The sequence below is a fragment of the Gavialis gangeticus genome, unplaced genomic scaffold, assembly GCF_001723915.1.
Source record: "Gavialis gangeticus isolate Ggan-Ray unplaced genomic scaffold, GavGan_comp1, whole genome shotgun sequence".
NCBI classification, from domain to species: Eukaryota; Metazoa; Chordata; order Crocodylia; family Gavialidae; genus Gavialis; species Gavialis gangeticus.
The window spans coordinates 86,625,571-86,646,710 of record NW_017729034.1 but is presented as its reverse complement, the minus strand read 5'-3'; the positions used below and the strand labels follow the sequence as shown (position 1 = coordinate 86,646,710).

Below are 21,140 nucleotides of genomic sequence, written 5' to 3'. Positions count from 1 at the left end.
CTGGCCCCCAAAAAAAAAAAAAAAGTATTGCTAAAAAAAAAAAAAAAAGGGGGGGGGGGAAGCATAAGCATACCTGGTTGGAATGGCTGTTTTTGAAATAGGTTTCTATTCTCCAAATGTACTGGGACATGTCGCATGATTAAGATACTACTACTTTCCTCCTAAATTTCATTTTACTATTTTTAATTTGAGTAGTACATTTCATGCTAAAGGATCTCTTAGTGGAGAGGTATAAGTGAAGAATCTCCATCAGTGATGTGAAATTAAGGAAATAGACTGTGAATACATAAAGCCTATGTGTTTCTCATTTTCTTGATAAAAATAATTAAAGTTTATTTAAAGGCAGCCTCAGTTCAAACATTTACAAGGAGAAGAATGAAATGGAAAGAATAAAAATGAGAGTTCTACATGGTGTGAATTAGAGTAATGATGAGGGAGCTTCGTAAGTTGCTGTCTGAAGGAAGATAGAAAGAGGAAGGAAAAGCCATCCATGTACAGTTTCAGAGCTTTGATGGGACTTTTGCACAGACTCCAGCCTCACATGAGCACCTTGCACTGAAGAAATACTTCTGAAACATTCAAGGGTGGAGAAGGCCCCAGGGAAATCAGCTTAAAATCTGCATTAATTTTGAGTTCATGTTGACAGAATCTCTTTCAGTTGGGAACAAAATAAAATATCTGGGGTTTTTATTGTTTTTATTTTCTCAACAAAATCATCCTGAAAATGTTGATGGTAAATCAGACCACAAACATTTTGAAAGTAGAGATTTATACCCAAGGATCCCAAAATCTAAACTACAGTGTGCATATGTTAGTGATCCTGTACTCCTGTCTTCCACTTCAGCTGTGAATTGGTAAAGTGTACTTTTAGGATTGGTAAGATATGAACATTATCCTAAGAGCCTTATTCTGGTCTGTATTGTGCATGAATTTTAAATACAGATGCTGACTGGGGCATGTTACTTGATTTAAGAGACGTGAATTTCTTCTTAAATTTTACGCTCAGAGTCTTTGTTAAAGATAGCAATGGCAAAACAGAGCACACACAATTATTTGCATATATAATCATTGTATATATGTGCTTATTATGATTATTATTAAGTAGTATAGGAGTGAAGTTGTAGTGTAGCCATGACAGTCTGTAAATTATGTGAGAGCAATGAAACAGTGAAATAGACTGCCTGAGGAAGTTGTGGAATCTCCATCACTAGAAGTGTTCAAGAAGAGGTTGAACAAGCATTTGTCAGGAATGACCGAGGAGTAGCTATGCCTATGCTATACGACCGGTATTGCCCATGCTTCTGGGCTTTGCCAGTTGCCACATGGGGCTGGGAAGGAATTTTTATTTTTTTTCCCTCCTGTACCTATGTATTGGGAGGGGAATGGATTTTTACTAGGGTGTGCCAATGCTTCTGCTGGGACTAAACTCTGGAGGTTCATAGCAATAGGGTCTTGCTTCTTTGCTCAGGGTTTAGACTGATCAGCATGGGAGATCAGGAAGGAGTTTTTCCACGTGGTCTGATTGGTGTGGACTATGGGCCATTTTGACTTCCTCTATAGCAGGGGAGTGTGGCTCTTTTCCATAGATCTCTTGAGCCTATTTTTACAACTCTTGCAGCAGTTGTCTCCCTGATTTACTTGTAGTGAGTTAAGCTGTATGATAGGGTTGATTGTGTAGTGTTTGTAATAGGTTAGACAAGGACTTGTATGGCATGGTTTGGATAGGGATGATCCTGCCTCAGGTAGGAGGTTGAATTAGATGATCTCCAGAGGTTGGGTCCAGCTGGGGGGGAGGAAGGGTGGAAAATCGGAGGTCAAGTTATTACCAAATGGAGTTTAGTTTGGTGACTAGGCAAGAGTAGGTTTCAGAAAGATAGAGGCATGGATTTGGATGGATGGAAGTAGGTCTGGTAAATTTGCAGAGCATGAATGTGAAGAAATAATTGCTATTAGAATATGATACCTGGTGATATGAAAGTATGAAGGCCAGAGCTTTGTGTGACTTATCAAAAACTGATGGAGAATATAACCCCCAAATATATTATTGAAGACAGAATGGAGAAAAAGAACAGAGCAACAAAGCCCCGGGAGAACAAAAATTTTAGATGAGCTTGGCTGAAGGTATCAAAGAAGGTGACATACAAGCTCTGAGAGTTGTTTATGGAACCTTTGGCAAGAGCAGGTATAATAGATATTAAAGGCAGAAAGCCAGACTGGTGCAGACTTGAGATAGAACTAGAGAAAAAGAACTCTATAAATTAGAGCTGGGTACTTTTAAATATCTATAATTTAGAACTTGTCATTAATATTGTAAAATTTTGTGCAGTTTAGTTTAAAATTAATAAGACAGATTGTCTGCCTTTAGTTGCCACATGATCTTGCATGCCCACACCAACTTAAAAAACAAATACTTGAGTGTAATTGATGTGGGATACAGCAAGCGGAATAAAAGAGTGCTTTTATTTTTTCTGCGAGTGAACATTTCTGTTGCAGGCTAGACTTACCTAGAGAAAATATTTTGGATTTTTGAGACTTTGCTAGTATAAAAGACATAACGTAAGAATTAAGAAAGGAGTATTCCCCTGTACCTCAGTTTCTAAAATGTACTTGTGGTCTCTCCATGTTCTAGTAAGAAATTAGAAAGTAAACGAGACAGAAAATCAATGAAAGGTTATCTAGCTTTAATAGTCTTTCAGACTTTTGAACTAATGTCTCCGGTATATATAACTGCTTCATATAAAAATGCCCTTCGGTGTAAAACCCTAACCCTCAATTTGGAACAGGCTTAATTTGAGGACTTAATTAAATTTAGAACCTGATCCTACCAATGCATGCACTTAAATGAGCAGTCCTGCAAGGGCCAAACCCCTACTGAGCTTTTACACTTTATCACTTGTTCCATAATGTTAACTGTGCAGGAGATATTTAATAGCATGCACAATGTTCTCCTTGGAGTTCTTTGTAATGACCATTTGTGTTCTAAAAGGAACACTTTGCTCTCGTGTGTGCAAGGACATGAGAACTAGAATCATAGAAGAATAAGGTTGGAACAGGGCCTCAGGAGGTGATGTAGACAAACTACTTGCTCAAGGCAGAATCATCCCTGACTGAACAGTCAAGTATTTATCTAACCTGCTTTTAAAAACTTTAAAAAAAAGAAGGATAGAGGTTTCATAACCTCTCTGCATAGCCTGTTCCAATGTTTAACCACCCTCAGAAAGAGAACGTTGTTCCTAATATCCAACTTAAATTTCCCCTGTTGCAGTTTAAAACCATTGCTCCTTGTTATGTTCATTGGGGCAACAGAGAATAGTTTGTCTCTGTCCTCTATAATCACTCTTCAGGTATTTGAAGATTGTTATCAAATCCCCCTCAGTTTTTTTTTTTCTCCAGACTAAATAATCCCAGTTCTTTTAGCCTACAGACAGTCAAAAAGCCTAAGGCTTAATCGATTCAGTCTTTACAGGTTAGTGTAAGCTGTGTCAATTGAACCGATAAGCAAGTAAACGGACATTCATTTTTGATACAGAAATGCAGCCACATGCCTGCGTTGGATCAGGCCAGAAGCCGGGGGGCGGGGGGGAGGCATTAGAGCACACCTCCCTGCTGGGCTGGGGCAGACAGCTTGAGCTGTCTGCCCCAGGGAAGGTTGAGGTTGAGTGGGAGGTGCAAAGCATGTTGGGATGCAGGGGCAGTGTGAGTCGACTTGAATCTGAGGGGATCTGGAATAGAAGTTCAATAACCGCATTTAGCCTAAGTCAGTTAGGTCTGATACTACGTCCATCCAGGTTTATCTTAAACCAGTGTTGGCCATTTTGAAAATGGTTTATGTGCACTCATCTTTGTGCTACAGATTTGAACCAGTTTCTGATCACTTATACACCGGTTTATGTATAATTTCTGTCCCTAGCCCTAATAATTGTTGTCACTCTCTGCATGACTTGTTCTTGTGAATCCATGCCAGCTGTTCCTGATCACCTTGTTCTCTCCCAGATACTTAGTTCCTTGATGACCTGCTGCATAATGTTTCTAGGTATACATACCAAACTGACTAATACGTAATTTTCTGGATCCTCCTTCCCTTTCTTGAAGATGGGCATTATATTTGCCCTTTTCCAGTCATCTGGGACCTCACTTGACTTCCACAAGTTACCAAAAAATGATAACCAGTCGCTCTGAAGAGAATAGGCAACAAGATTAGTATTTTCCTGCGTACTGAAAGGTTTGAGGGTTCTGGCTTGGTGAGGAATGGGTGGACTAGATTAGTAAAATTAATATTTAGAGTTTTGATTAGAGATATTAAAAAAGATGGCCCAGAAATCATTTTAAAGCGGAACTTATACAATGCAGCCTTAACATTATGCTATTTTGGATGTTCAGTGATAGTAGTAAATGCAAGTATTTCAAGCAAAGTATTTTTCTCTGGCAGTGATAGTTTTCAAAGTTATAACGTTTTATATGGAGCAAAATGTGATGTAGAAAGGCGTATCAGAATTGGCTGCTCCTAAACACAAAATCTTTTTGAGCAAAAAGTTACATTTTAACCCTTCTTAAATACAGAACAAATGCTAGAGAAAAAAATGGAGATTTAATAATATTTGCATGAAAAACCTCTTGGAGAAACATTGTAATTGCCTTGGTGTAACAGGCTGAAAATATCTTGGGCTAATTGGAGACTGTCTTCCATCTGTTCTGTTCAGTTGAGTTTTGATACCATGTAGTTTGATTTGTTTTCGCTTCTTAATTTTCTATATTTTTACTTAACATATTCTAACGAATGCAAAATGCTCTTGCAGGTCTCATTGCCAGTTGTGAAATTATCTTCTGCTATTCCATTGGTTGTAATTTTTTTTGTCATTCTATTAACAAAAGAAAAAAGTCTGTTAAAGCATTCTGTTATATGCTAGCAATCCTGCCGGGAGTAATGAAAGGTTTAAAGTATGTTTTTGTGTCAGTTCAAATATAATAATTTTACTTAGGTGAATATTTTAAGCCCATTATCATAATTTTTCTTGTACTCGCACATTTAACTTAGCTCTGCAAAATCACGTCTCAATCAAAATTAATTTCCTTTTGTCTTTCTTGTGCAAAATTTACATTTTCACTTGCAGCCTGAATTAAACATTGGCTGTTAGTCACTCACTAGATAGTCTGGGGAGAAGGGTGACAATGAAGAGGATGCTACGTTGTCTGTTGTACACAACATTAGGTTACAAATGAAACTTTTGTTTTCCTTTGCAAAAGGCACTTAGGCGTGAATTGAAGGATAAAGAGCAAACCATTCTGAATGCTGTAGACCAGGCACGAGTTTTCCTTGCTGATCAACCAATTGAAGGCCCTGAGGAACCAAGAAGAAACCTGCAATCGAAAACAGGTCAGTTAATGTTTTCCTCATATTTGGAACAAGTAAAATGAACATTAAAACATCCACACATGTATAGGCCCCTACTGTATACTCTGTGTGTATTGAAAGCTCTTATTTTCAAAGCAGAGAGGAGTTTCATATCCCATTAAACAAGTTCTATTTTAAATTTGAATTTTTGCTTTATCAGTGTCTAGTGTTTCATGATAAAGGAGGGGATAAATGCAAAGAAATTATAGAAGACAGCTATTTTAATTTTAAAATATTTTGAGGAGGAAAATCAGGGGTTTTTTTCCTTTGTATTGTACACTCAAAATGTAGATAACATAATCAATTGAGTTTCATATATTTTAGTACAATATTTTTGGTCTACATTTGAAATATAATCAGAGGTGATTCAAGAAATAATATTCATATATAATAATTTAAAATCTGTGTATGTTACTGGTGGTAAAATACTAAACAAATTTTGAAACCGCCAAATGAAAAACATATTTTGAGAGAGATGTTGGTACCACTAAAACGCAAAGTGTTATACAAAACATATCCTCTAGAGCAGTGTTGTCTTTGATTTTTAGGTAGTAATTCTGCTATTTGAATCTTTAAGATTGTTTAGCAATTGCCTTCAAAGAGCTAACTCATAATGGTATTTAGCTATTTTCAGGAGCCAATGTGAAGAGGTAGTTTCTCTTTCTGTAACTGCACAGAAGAAAAACAGACCAGATAATATAACTGCATAATTACATAATAAATACCCTACTGTACAATAAGTCTGATGCATCTGTAGCATCTGTAGAGTAAATTCATAATTGTGTCCTTTTTCTAAGCTATAGTATTATTATGAGATATTACCACTTCAAATTGCATCATTTTGCTTAGAATAAACTAGTAATTTACATTATTATGCCATAAACTGCAGAAATATGAATTTTTCTGAAGATATATATCATTTATCACTCATATAATTTATACAATAGTTATATGGTTAGTTCTATCTTTTGTTACTGTTCTTCTTCTTTCATTCACACTGTAAGATCTTCCTAGCCAACTTTTCAACTATGCAAAATTTGATGGAAAACATTTGAGTCTTGCATCTATCTACCATTTGTATTTCTCCTGTCGTTTTCTTACACACAATTTTCTGCTTTCCTAGTTTATGATTTCTTCTTTGATTGTGGGTTACGCAGTCTGAATACCCACTGGTTAAAACAAGTGAACATTTTTCCCCTAGACTAACTCTTGCATCTTACCTCCTGCTGTTTTGGAAGATCTAGGAGGATACTGTGCAGCACTAGTTGGTTTGGAACTTGTTTGATATGCTGCACATATAGTAAATATGCTATTTAACCTAAATTGCAAGAGTTGTCTCAAGGATAAATATATATATATATATATATTCTGAGTTTAACTTTGATTTTTCAGTTTGTCATGAAGTTTGATTACATCACAGCTCTTTTCCCAAAAGGTGTCAAAGCAGCCAATTAAACCTACGCCAAATCATAAACCACTGCCAGTGTGGTCTTTCTTTCTTGGAACCTTTTTTAGAGTGACTTTGGTAAAATGGTCAGTGCTGAATGAAAACAAAGGTCAATCTTTGGAGGATGGTAAAATTTTACTATACAACTTTTACTATATAAATATGCTACTTTGTAATATTTGATGGTGGTGATGACAGAACAGGATGGTGATTGATAGCTCTAGTAAACTGCCTAACGATAATTGCCAGGCAGATGGTCTGTGAGTGTTATATGACCATCTTCTGCATACTTACTATATTTCAAAGCCAGACCAACTCTCAGACTCTGAAGTCTCTAATTCACTTAGTTTATATATCTCTTAGGACCTTGTTATACGGTAATTGTATGTGGCTTCTGGAGCTTTTAACCCTTGCATTGGCTGCATGTTAATACCCTTTAAAAGCACTCATTAGTCATTTTAAAGTTACACCACTCCAGACAGGAGTATCTCTAATCTGCCTAATTTTGCTCTTGTTGCATTAAGGTGTGGCCACTCCAGCATCCCAGGATGCAGTGGTCCCTTCTGAGTCAGGGCAAGTGGGGATGCTGCAGTGCAGCAGGACTGGGCGTGGTACCTTGCCCCACAGGCACATCAGGCAAAACAAGTGCTGCTTCCCTGATGGCCTGGCAGCGGTGGTGCCTCCTGCCACTACTCAGACTGACTCTGCTCCTGCCGGGCAGAGCAAGCTCGTCTGAGCAGCCACACAAGGTGGTACCTTCCACTGCTATTTAGACCAGTTCACTGCTCCTGTTGGTGGTGGTGTCAAGGGAGCGAGCTCCAGAGAAAAAATGGATCAGGTCACTTGAAGCTCAAGTTACTCATGGCCAGCTGGCAGCCTGGCTGGTGGTGATGGCATTGAGGTGTGGCTGCCAGCCAGAAACTGCCTGAGCTCTGAGGGGCCTGATCCTTCTTTTCTCTGGATCTTGACTCCTGTGCTACTGCCAACTGTGCTGCCAGCCAGTTGGGAACTACCTGAGCTCCAAGGGGCCTGATCCTTTTGTTTTTCGTAGTTTGCTCCCCAGTGCTATTGCCAGCTGAGTTGCTGGTTGGCTGCACACTGCCTGAGCTCCAAGGGGCTCAGTTCTTTTAGGAGCTCAAGTGGTGCCTGGCCAGCTAGCAGCTCAAGCAAGGACAGCACAAGGGAGGGTGGGCTCTGGAGAAAAAAAACAATTGGGTTCCTCGGAATTCAGGCAGTGAGTTGGTTCTGCCTCCGAGCTCCTAGTCCTGCCCCTGCTCACCAAGCCTCTAGGGACAAGTCCTAGCTGTGCAGATGAAGGACAGGCAGAGATGATTTTGTGCCTTAAGGTGTGACTACTCTACTAAGCTGAACAACACTAAGCAGATTAATATTTATTTGGCTTATTACATAAGGTGCAACAAGGCCCTTACACTTACCTTTACTTTCTCATTCTTTCAGTCTCTTTATTCTCACTAATTCCACACTCTGTTTTGCACTGGTCATGCTGAGCAGTGCTGCACAATTCATGGAGTCCCTTTATAGGCTATAACTATAAGGGACCATTATATCATTTAATCCAATCTCTTATATAGAATCATGCATGATAAAATACGACTGGAAAGGACCTCAGGAGGTCAATGAGGTCTAGCCCAACTCCTTGCCCAAAGCATCCTCCCCCCCAAAAAAAAAGTCTTATCTGCACTTCAAATAATGGAGATTTTACAAGCACTCTAGGTAATCTATTCCGGTGATTAGCTATCCAGCTCTCATAGGCAATTACATTTCACCAAAGGGCCACTGTTTAACTGAAGCCTAACTTGTCTGTCATTTAGAAGGACATCACCTTTGGATTTGAAACCCTCAAGAGATGGAGAGTTCACCACATACCATGGCTTTTTCCAATGGTGAATCATACACAGCTTTTTTTTTACATGAAAAGATTGTGTTTTGTTTCTAATTTATATTTGGTTTAGCTTCCAAACATTGGTTCTCCACTTGGAAGTAGTTTTAGGATTCTAAGCTCCAGACCCTGTCTTTCTATATAAGTTTGTACAGTGTTCAGCAGGGTCAGGTCCTGATGTTTATTGAAACTGGTAGCCACAGTTACAATACCCACAGTAACAAATAATGTTATTCTCTTGGAAGTCATAACTTTCCCATTTTGTGGGCTTTGGAAGAGAATTTTCAAAAACAAAATCTGCCTTCTCCCCTTCAAAACACTCACCCTCTGCAAATGCATTATAGTGAATTGTGTAAGAATGTCCTTGGGGTGCACTGGGTTAACACTTGATGATTGGTGCAATCTCAGCAAGGAAATGAGAGCTCAGTCTGATAGAAAAAGATTGCCAACTGATTACAATATGACATCTATGCAGGGTCATAAGTAAACTGAATAACATTAATCCAGTTTTATTAATCTCCTTCCACACCCATGACATACCTAATCACTATTCAATTAAGGAAATTGCTGTGGTTCAAGAATATTCCATAGATGCTCATGGTATTTAAAAAAGATCCTAGCATACCTTTTTCCTTCAAATATTGTCTTTGAAGCTCTCTGATGCTTTTTTATGAAATGTTCTCTACAAAGATTAACTGAATTATACTATAATTTAGTTTTCATATTAGTTATTAGCTTGATTTCAGTTAATTTAAAATCTGTTATATAAAATGTAGTTTGCTCTGTGTAGTCTGAAACTATTCAACAGTGTCTTAAGGAGTGTCTACATAAGGGCACTCAGGAAAGATGATCTGAATTAATTGAAGGTATGATTCTAAACTGCATTCATCAGACCCCTGTGTGGGCACTCCAACTGAGAATTAAATTAGCTTTAATTCTTATTCAGGTGAGCAACAGCAACATGGGGTATAATGTCTGATTCCAAGTGTCATGTGGAAGTGGCAATGTATTTCTGATACTTGGATAAAAAAGTGCATGTACTCATTTGCATTGGAACCTCACTGTTGTTCCGAGGCATGTGTTTGGGTGGTCTCTTGCTCGCTGTCAGTGTTTAGGCTGCCAGGGCTTGTGTGCTCCGGGAATGCTGGTGCAAGCAAGCAGCCACGTGGAATCCAGGTGCGACAAAGAAAGAATGATTCAAATGTGTATTCCATGGCAAAAACTGAAGAGGTTTATTATCACTGAGACAGTATGCTAGCTGGTCTCTTTGTCAGATCAACTCAGTGAAATGTCCCAGGACAATGGTAGCAACTTCATGCATTAACAACCTCCCGTAGGTTGCTATAAAGAAACAAATCTTGCAGGACCAGTATTTATACCCAGAATACCCATGTTTTTGTGTGAATGCTTCTTATCTGTCTGCCAAGATACCCACTTCTACTTGTCTCTTTGTCAAGTTCATACCTGTCCCCTTCAGTTCTTTCATATCTCAACACCTGTTCTGATGAATTTTACTTTGCTCTTACTACTCTCTTCTTACACCAGCGTCTGCACTCATTAGTACCTTCTCATTTGCTACATCTCTTAGCAAATTATTCAGAGGTTAGTGGAGACTTAACCATGGTTAGAATAACTGGAAGTGCTACACTCACCACAAAGTTCCATACCTTTTCATCATAAAATTGGATTATTGAAATACACTGTACATCTATCTCTGATATTTTTTTACATATACAGCAGGTTCTATCCTTATTCCTGTTCTTTCCAGGTGTACCTTACAATACACCTTTAGTGAGTTTGGTCCTGGGTTCCTCAGACACTGCCTCTGTTCCCCTGGGTTACTGAAATAAATTAAATAATCTATGTAGGATCGGTTCCCATTGCTGCTATCATGGCACCTCCACCCCTCCCCCTTCAGAGTTCAGTTGCAAGGTAGCTGGGAGGGGAGAGCTTTTTTGTGGTTGAGCCTCACCTGAGAAATACATTTCCTACTTCAGTTCACCAGCATTTTAATCTGTTAACTTTCTGAGCCCTTTGCATTTGTTTTTCTTGGACAGGAAAGAATAAGTTGTTTTTAGGGTAGTGAAGGCAATCGGCATTAGTGGTGTAGTGATAAGGATCAGATTAGGATTTCACTGAAGGAAATACCCATGTTAAATGACCATTTATTATTGGGCAGTATTTCACAACAGGAATATGCTACCTGCCTTTTGGGACAAGAGATCTTATATTAACTACACTGCACCCAACTGGTCTGCCATGCATGATAAGATCTTGTGATACCTGCTGAAATACAAATAAACTAGCTCAGATTACCACGTCAGTTCTGATATTATTCCTTTTACAAACCGTGGCCTTATACTGTACCACACAATAATTGGCACTTTGGAAAACAGAGCTATCACAGTCCAACCGACTTTTCTGCCTGGATTTTCTTATCTCTACGTTTGGGTTTTTTTCCTGTCTTTTTGCTCTTTCCAGGGAACATCACCACAAGAGCATGCTTTGCCCTTTTCTTGGCTTTGAATTTTTAGCTTCTAAATACAGTAGACTGATAAACCATCATGCAAGCTCCTGGATCCTGTAGATGGAGGGGATAGGCCACTGAAAACATGTATGGCAACAAAGCTAAAAACATGTATGCATGTTGCATAGTATAAAATTTAGGAGAGTATAATTAATTGCTTACAGACTGTTAGATCAAGGGCACTGTTACAACTAGCATCCCAAATCCATTAACTATTAAGAAGTTACAGTCCGTGAAAACAGCAGAAAAACAAAATGCGTTTTTTTTCCCTTGGGTTCTCAACAATATGGCTTTCCTCAAATTCTGGTCTTAAAATTCCATTTACGATGTGCAAGGAGTTGTGTTAAAAATTAAAAAATTTCAGAAGGTGGAGCTGATATAATGAGCATTTCATAAACTTGAAGTCTTAGTAGCGTGCATGTGTACTGCATGATGTTGTTAAAGTGCTCACTTCCAAGTTCCAGGGTGATTATTCTTAGCAAAGGTTATTTTGATGAAAATATCCCTTTAAGTTAAGTGTTCACCATCTGTTCTACCCTTTTAATTATAAATGTAGAAAATACCGTAAATCACAAGAAATATTAAGTATTAGTCATTTACATGAAATATTGGCCATTTACATGCATAATTTTTATTGGCAGGCTTCAGGCATATTTTCATGTTTTAGACTTAAATAATAGTAAAACTTTTTTTCTCTTTCTACATAATTGTCATTATCTGAGTTCCCTGGTGCAAGCATTATATTCATTCAGGGAAGAATTTTATAGAAAGGGCTTAAGCTTACTATTTTGTCGAATGGATGGACATTGAAATGTTTCCTGTTGCACCCATTTTTACCAGGACGCTGGTTTTATGTGTTACCATACATCTGCATATTAAAACCAGATGGCTGGTGGAGGGCCTGAAAGAAGCGTCCATTTGGCTACTGGTGTTTTTGGAGAAAGGGGACTTTGGAAAGTGAGAATGAAGAGCCCACATCCTATTTGAAAACTGTTTGATTGTGTTCCTAAATCCTGACAGCACCTTGGAACAGTTGTGTTAAAACTTCAGTTCTTACCCACCTTGCATTTTCTGAAAGCCTCTATGGCTGACTGAAGAGGTGGTAAGATTATGGCACTGCAGAGGTAAAAGCTAACTGCCTATATATTGCTTCCCAATTCAAAGAAATGAACTTGAATTTAACTTGAAATGGTCTCAATAAAATCACTAGTGGATGGGTACGTAGCAGATTGACAAGGAAAGGAAGTGGCCATATGCATCAGCTGGTAGTTGGTGTGGGAATCCTTTATGTGGCATTTTGTACAGTGGTAGTTTGAACATGGGAAGAATTATTGAAGTTGAGAGCATGACGGCAAATGTTATAATTGTTAAGTTGTCATCAAACATACCAGTTTGTTTACTCACTGGAGGCCAAAGTGTGCTCAGAGCCCTATTGATTTTTTGACCTGTAAACTATCCTTTGACTAAGCTTGGAAATGTTACCCAAACACTTCACCACTTCCGCCCCCATGGAAGCTGGAGCAACAGTGTTCAGGGTTCACTGACACTTGGTTACAAATATTCCACAAGCCACCAAAGTCTGTGTGAGGTCTCTCTTTAAGGCAAAGAGTGCAGCTGATTTGATTGATGACAAGTGGCCTTTAAAAAAAAATTAAATTCCAGAATTAGCAGAGCCCAACTACGTAGTAAACCAACCTCAATATAGCAAAGTATAAACTGTAAACCAGATGAAATAATGTCAAACATGTTAAAAAACCTAGAGACATGCTGGGGAACCTTAAAAACTTCAGAGCTCAAGATATCTGAAATATCTGTACTACTAAGGTATACCTCCAGGCCATGTAACATTGGACTGCCCACAAAATCTTGCCTGTTTTGTTTTGCAGAGAAAAGGTGTCCTGTGTCCCTCTCATGTATCCTTAGTGGATGGGCAACTCCAGTGTCTTCAGGGAGTAGCCAGTCATGGGCATTTGTACCAGTAAAATCCTGATTGGTCTTTGGTGGAGGAGTATGAGGCCCTCATATCTTCTAACAATATATCAAGCAGCAGCACAGGACCACTTCCTGGGGTGCCTGGAGTCATTAGGGCTTAGGGGTTCCTCAGTCATGCTGCTTTTCTCTAGAATGTCTTGTTCGTTAGGGATTGGAAAGTAGAGAAGGCAGGGTGAGTTAGAGAGCAACTCTGTGGCCTCCAAGGATCTCTCTTACAGCAGTTGCTTTAGGGAGCTGGTGTAAAGGTAGTATAGCAATACTGAGTCAGGCTTCCTATTTTCTTAGTTATCTCTATTTTGTAAAAATACTGTGACCTTTATTTGAGGTCATAACACTTTTTTTGCAAAATAGAAATAATATTTAATGAACAAAATAGTAAATGACTTTCTAATAGTTATATTTTTCTGGGGTTATTTTCAAAAATAGAAACTCTTATGCATAAGCTTTAGATTTATTTTCTGAGCAGCTCAAATGTGCAGTTTTGCAGGACTTGGGGTTTCATGTTCTTCTCTAGTGCTTCAATTTTCTTCAGTCCCAGTATAATTGTCTTGACCTCTCGGTGAGCATCTGCTGGGAAATCTCATCTTCCAGTGTCAAGGGACACATACATTACAAGTATCTTTCTCATTTCCCCCTACTGAAGACCATACTCTGCTCTTTCCAGAAATACTCACCATACACAAACTCAGACGCCAGATATTCAGTGCTCTGTGCTTCTAGCAATTGTCATCTTCAGAATAAAAGCAATGTCTTTTATCCTACGGCCTTTTTTTCCTTATCTTTTTTTTTCAATTATATTTTCTTTGATGTCAAGAACTTTCAGTGCTGAGAGAAGAAAAACCAAATAGGTTAAGATGAAAATGATCAACTACCCGCCTTTTTTGCTGTATATACGATAGATATTTAAGCTATGAGAAACTGGTGGCATTCTGTATCAATGCCTGCATGACTGGTTCCTTTGAATTTGTCTAATTGCTACATTTTTGCAGAAGCCAGTTGCTTCACATTCTCTGAAGTTCCTGTTCCTGTGTAGTACTTTTTGTCACAGGCAAGTTTTTGCCAGGGTTTTTAGAGACTCAAGAGAATACTTTTCATTCATGTGATGCTAAAGACATAATCATGTGATGACAGTACTTTTGGATTCTTCTATTTATAAGCTTTGACAGTGTTGTATTGTACGTGCTTAAATGTGCTGAAAGTGCTCATCATAATGACAGTGTTATTTGTGCCCATGGCTTTTTACTGCAAAGCCTCACTGAACGGTACAAGAACAAACATATTTGATATAATTGTGGGGAGGGACATTAATTCACCTACAGTTCTGGCATGCGCTGTGAAGAACAGAACAATGCAGTATAAATCAAGTCTGGCTATAGTAGCATAGAAACAGACCACCAGTCCCAGTCAACCTCAAGGACTAAGGAATACAAAGGTATGGGTGCTTTAGAAAGCCAAGCCAAAATAACAAAACAACTTCTAGAGCTTAGAACAGCCTAACTTATTCAAAATGAACCCATGCATAATACTTTTTCTGCTTACATGTTGTCCATAATATTAAATCTCTCTTGCTTGTCTTTCAATTTTATTCTAAACCTCAGTTTAAAAAGATTAAATTCTATTTCAGGTCATCATCATCAGCAATGTAGAAAAAAAATTGTTACATTCATCACTAAGTTTAACCAGAGATGCTTATTAAAATAATGTGCCCCAGTAGTAGTGGGTTTTTTTGTTTTCATTTTCCTGACTCCAAGGTCAGTTATTAATATCTTTCCTCTCTGATAAACAGATGGTCTGATGAATATAGAGCTTTTCTAGCTTTTTGAGCAGCTGCTGAAGTCGAGATAATGTAATAAGTACCATAAAAAAAACCAAACAACAACAAAAAACCCCAACAGAGTCTGATCAATCAGAAGAGTTCATACCAAGTGAAGACAAAGCAACAAACTGTACAGCATTTTTGTTACAAGTAGAAAGGAGTTGTATACAACTGCCAGCTTGTTTAATGACAGACTTATGAAAAGATTTTGTACCCTAAGGAAATTAGTTAAATCTTCCTTTATGATGATCTGTAGTTCTAAACTGTGCAACACATTTCTCTGCAGATATGCACTACGCTTTTAAAAAATCATGTTCTTTTTTACATGTTGGGTTATCACAGTGGCACAAACATTCATACAGTGCACATTCTGAAATGAATGGATGCTGAATGGGTTTTATAATCTGTCCATGGTAACTGTGTTTTTAAGGCAAGTTTTCAAGCACTTCTGAGGCATTTTGAAAATTAACCCATCTCAAAACATTATTAATGCAGCTACTGCTTTTCAAATTAAAAAATGCATTAGTTGTCCTCACACACACAGAACTTGTCAAAGGTCTCCAAAATGCCTTGTGTTTTATTCTGTTATATTCTTATTACCACACCTCGTGTCATATGAGAGGAAAGGGAAGTAAAACTGCCTGTCCCTTGCTTTTGATGCCACAATTACCATCACATCAGAGTTGGCTGTTGTATCGTTATGATATCTTCTCCTAATACACGTAGCGTACTTCACTGATTTCTGTACCCAACTGCTGTTCTCATGCAGTTTGTCTTCTAGTTAGACTGGATAATAGGCCTCCCTTGAGCTGACTGTTAGTCCTACTTCAAGCAACCAACATAGAGCTTACAGTGAGATCTGCCATTTTCCTTGAAGTTTTAAGACACTAGGTAACTTGTGCATTTTAAATTATCACTTGTTATCTGACCTGAAGAGTTGAGGTCTTTTGGCTGAGCAACATGTGATGATTCAAAGCCACCATTATCACCTTATGTGGGTCTTTAGAACCTCTTGGCTGAGTCCACATAAGCATGGACATTTGTTTCCCTAGGGACAAGAAGCAGCAGCACACGTTATGCCTTTGTTACTTGTCCTTGGAGAATGCCTGTGCCACGTGCCCTCTGGTGCGCAGCAGGTTACCCTGGGTGGGGTAGGGGAGGCTGGGGTCAACACTGGGTTGGCCCCAGTAGCCTTACCTGGCAGGGTCCTGGGGGCCTCTTGAGGCTGCAGTAGTGGCAATCCTGCTGCTTGGAGCTTGGCCGGCAGCCGAAGCATGGCTCCAGGGGGTTGGCTCTGGTTTTGGGTGGCATACACTGCACCCACATGCACTGCTGCTGCTCTTTTCTTTTTTGCACAGGTTTTTTGACTCTGTGATCTCCTAGGGTGAAAAGAACCCATGCACTGCTACCTTGCAGTGTGGAGAACAACTAACTGAATGGCACATGATGCTGCAGTTGTGTCTGTGGTGCCATATGCCACAAGGCTGTGCATGTCTGGACGCGGCCTTGAAGGGCTTGCTATTTTTTTTAACCCTGAAATGTTCTTAGTTATATAACAGCATCTTAGTATTTTCTAAATCAAACCTGAAATGATTTTGTTGTACTACAAAGCAGTTATTTGCAAGTGCATTATAGAGGTAAAAGAAATGTAAAATATATACAGCATTTTTTGTGTAACAGCAGTAACGCGCGCACACACACACACACACGCGCGCGCACGCACACACACACTTTTAAAGTAGTTCCAGAACTTTTGAAATTAAATTTCCTCTTTGTCACTGAATTCTAATCAATTCAAATTACTCTTGAAAAGGTGATAGCAGATCCGAAATATTAACAGTTCCAAAATTAATCAAAATGAAAACTCCCTTGCTATCTCCAAGTAATCGGATAATCCATCATTGTGCTTGTATAAAAGTATGGTCTTTAACACTACATTTTGTCTGGAAGTTTTTAGATTATTGCTTTCTCCTTCTTGTTAATGTCTCTTTAAAAGTCTTGCATAGAAACTAATCTCATAACTTTTTCAGTTTCAGCCCATTTCCATTCACAGAAATGTGTTTTTTGGGGTATTCTTGCTGAGATTTTCAGTTCTAGACTTGCAGTACACCATGGCTTGCCTATGACATTAATATAAAATTACTGTTGCAGAACTGCTGAAGTACTTCAGATGCACTGAGAAAGTGTCATTCACTTTGCCAAAGAAATAAAACAGAAAAATGACTTGAGTGGGAAGGGGAAGGAAAAGGGGAAGGGGAAGGAGATGTTCATGAATAGGGGCAGTGAGGTAGCCTTCAGATTACTCTTGCAGGTTCAAGCAGAGGAAAATAATCTTTTCCTCACCCCCGCTCCCACCCCTGGCCAGGTAGCACACATAGTAATAATCAGCCTTAGGCTTTTGTAGTCCATAATACATGGAAATGAGCAATGACTTTTTAGCAATTAACTTAGCTACATTGTGTGTTTTTATTTGTCAGCATGGGCATTTTTGTAATTTCAAAGAGACTCTGCAGGGTAGGAATGAGCTGTGGACAGCTCAGATAGAGGCTTACTGAATTACACGCCTCACAGTATTTAATCTGCTCAATCAAACGTGCATATATGAAAATACCCCAAACTACCGAACTTCTTTTTTCTTCCACTTCAGAGTTGACCCCTGAAGAGAAAGCATTGAGGATTGCTAAAGCTATGCGTAAGCAGTCCTCAGAAGTAAAAGAGAAATGGGAAAGCCTGAATGCCAGTGCCAACATCTGGCAGAAGCAAGTAGATAAAGCCTTGGAGAAACTGAAGGACTTGCAGTGTGCCATGGATGACCTTGATGCTGACTTGAAAGAGGCTGAGAATGTGAGGAATGGCTGGAAACCAGTAGGAGATTTAGTGATTGACTCATTGCAGGATCACATTGAGAAAACTACAGTAAGCATGGCATTCTTTGTGAATATAGTTTTCTTTGTATTAGGCTGGCATGGGACTCCAAACACTAAATTCTTTCTCACTTAGTACATATGCACATGAACACAGTGTAAGTATATAAACGGTTGCATAAGATCTATTGTTGCCTTATAGATAAGATTACTCGCATGCATTCCTGAAAAATGAAATAACTGAACTTCAGGAAAACTGCACGTTAAGGCAACTCTAACACCTTCATGCACATTCTTTGGCACCCAAATACTGTTCCTATCCAGAAATGCTCGGTCCTTCAGCTCCACCAGAAAAATCTTTAATTCCAGCATATGGGCACCCACAGTCCAACTGATGAAATCCATACTCAGGTCGTGACATTATCTCTAATCTTAGTATTTACATTTGAAGTTGCTAATGGAAGAATTGAGGGCCTTGAACTGTGGTCACTTTTCAGTAAGAATTCCATCTTTATATGCATCTCAAAGCTTTGTGCAAATGTTCAATTATTTATAAGTAATGTATTTGGCTGCTTCATTTTGTGCATGTTTACACAAGCATCCTTTCTTCTAAAGTTTTTCTCTGACTTTCAGGTTAAACAGAACCTAAAAACTTTAAGCCAAATTAGTTATAATAATTTACATCCAGACTGCTGTTGATTTAAGAAGAGTAAGGCATTGATCTCTCTTTCTTTTTTATTTTAATATAGATACAAAAACAAGTTCTAGCATGTTGCTCCATGTGTTAAGAAGCTTGTCATATCTTGATGGCTTTTCTGTAAAAGAGGGTAAAGCAGTGTCTATTAAACTGTCATTGCTGTGAAAAACAGAAACATCTGCTGGAGTCATAGGAGCGTCTTGGCAGTCAGAAACCAAATTCTTCCCCTCTTGTCAGTAGGTGCCTCATGTTAATAGAACAGATTAGAGAGAGTTTCAGGGGAAGAAGTAGTAATTGAATTGTCCAAAAAACCCTTTTCTTTTTTCCAGTTGTTTTTTTCCCTTGTTTTGTAATGCTTAGTGGGCCCTTTGTAGCATCAACCCATTACTTCCACCTGCTCACAGCAAGAAAGGCATTTAATGCATCTTTTCAACCATAATGAAAACCACTTCAATTTTGTTTTAATATTATATTTAGCTTAGTTTGATTGAGAAAACCTTCTTCTGCTTAGTTTTTAATCATTTTAATAGTTTTAACTCTGCAGTAAGAATTACTGATGCAGTTCATTTATTGTATTCCTTTACCTAGGAAGATGCACAGCTTTGTGCTTTGCTAATTCAATAATAAAGTCTCTGAAGAGTTTTTGTCAGCAGCCTTCCACTTGGGAACAATAATTACTTTTATTTAATAAATTTGCTTAAGAATCCTTCATATAGATCTTCAATTAGTAAAACTCATAATGGGGTATCACATCATTCTGGTATTTATTGAATGGAATGTAGTCATTGTGTACAGGGCTATATAAAACCTAGGCACCTCTAAAATGTAATATATACCCTGTTTGAAGGCTTATGTTGCACATAAGTTGTGGCTTTATCTTATGCACAGGTATGGAAAGAGTGAAGTTTTATAGCTAGGGACAATACTTTAGAGCCAAGATTATTGAAATAAATGACCTGTTTTTTTTTACAATGTTCTAGTTGGAGTTACCTTCTTTGCATGCAGTTGTTTTAGCTTTTCCATGTCACAATACCATATCAGTCACAACCAAATATAGATTTGTATTGGTTTGGTGTGCCAGTTTTCACTTTGTTCTGTAAGGTAGTGGTCAGGCATAAATATGCATGTGTTCTTTCAGGCTTTTAGAGAAGAAATTGCACCCATCAACTTAAAAGTTAAAACAGTGAATGATTTATCCAATCAGCTCTCTCCACTTGACCTTCATCCATCATTAAAGATGTCTCGCCAACTGGATGATCTTAATATGCGCTGGAAACTTTTGCAGGTATTCCCTTATTCTGAAGATAGCAGGGGAATGGATCATTTGTCTTCTTTGTCCTCTTAGGAAACATTATCATTTTTCCTCATTGCTTTCTAGACTGGATTACCATTGTGACAAAAGCAATGAAAGGAATGGTCTTTACCTCACTGTCTTGACCAATTCCATTTCTGCTTTCTTGGCAGTTCACTCAAGACATTGCATTAATGTCTGGAGATTAGATATGTTTGTATCTATATGTTAACAATATTTGTACCAATTTGTACGCTCTAGAATGACTCTATAAATCATAGTTACTGAGACTTGTCAAAATTTGCCCACATACTTCTATTGTCTTGCCACCTATATAAAAGTGGATTTTTGTGACCATCCAGTTTCCACAAGGGACTTTTGATATATGATTTGAATATTGATAGTCTAGGATGACAGGGGTGGGGAAAATTAGGTTTGCATAAAGAGAGAAAGGGAGGTCTGAAGTAGATTCATGTTACTCATATATATTGGTGCTTGAATGATCTGGGACTTTAAAGTTAGGCAAACCTGGTTTCACACTGAATGAATTAAAGAGGTTTCCCAAGTCATTCAAGTCACTTCAGGAATCTTTTCACTGGTTCTTGCAGTGAATCATCATCACATACATTATTTAATTATTTATTTTTAGTCTTCTATTTCCTTTCCTAACTTTTAAGCCCTCCATCACAACACACACACAGTGGGACAAAGAATTGGTTACAAAAAAATGAACCATAAAATGGGAGGAATCTGTCTTGTCTTTGACTATGAGAACCTGCAGAACTCAGAGAAGTAAGCTTGTAGGTTAGTAGGCTAGAAACAGCCTGTCTCAGGAGTCAAAGTTAATATTAGACATGCACCAGTGCATCAGTCTGTATCATATTGGGACTGATAAAAGGAAGCTTGACATTATCAGCAATCAGTTTTTTTGACTGATGTGGCCGATAATGTCCCTGATAACTGCCATGTGAATGGGCGCAGGTGCAGCATGCACGCGACCAGGAATGCAGCCTGACAGCTTGGAGAGCAGCATCTAGTTGGTGAGTCTGGGGGGGAAGGGGCAGAGGGGAGCAATTAGGGGGGGAAAGGGCATGCTAGGGGGCAAATTGAGGCCCCTGTGGTGAGGGAGGGAGAGGGGGTGGGGCCGCAGCAGCAGCATGGGCAGGTGTTCCCCAGCCGGGGTGGGCCACAGGATGGAGCTGCAGCTCATCTGA

At 38.6% G+C, this 21,140-nt stretch overlaps 1 protein-coding gene across 6 annotated transcripts in view; it reads left to right on the top strand.

Moving 5' to 3' along the window:
* The window catches only part of UTRN (utrophin), a 692,661-nt gene that overhangs the window by 522,848 nt on the left and 148,673 nt on the right, over nt 1–21,140 (top strand). For all 6 annotated transcript variants that reach the window (XM_019526790.1, XM_019526791.1, XM_019526792.1 and 3 more), the window contains 3 exons: nt 5,245–5,374; nt 17,722–17,990; nt 19,774–19,920. In XM_019526790.1, coding sequence (XP_019382335.1) covers nt 5,245–5,374; nt 17,722–17,990; nt 19,774–19,920 — 546 coding nt within the window. The remainder of the gene's footprint in view (nt 1–5,244; nt 5,375–17,721; nt 17,991–19,773; nt 19,921–21,140) is intronic.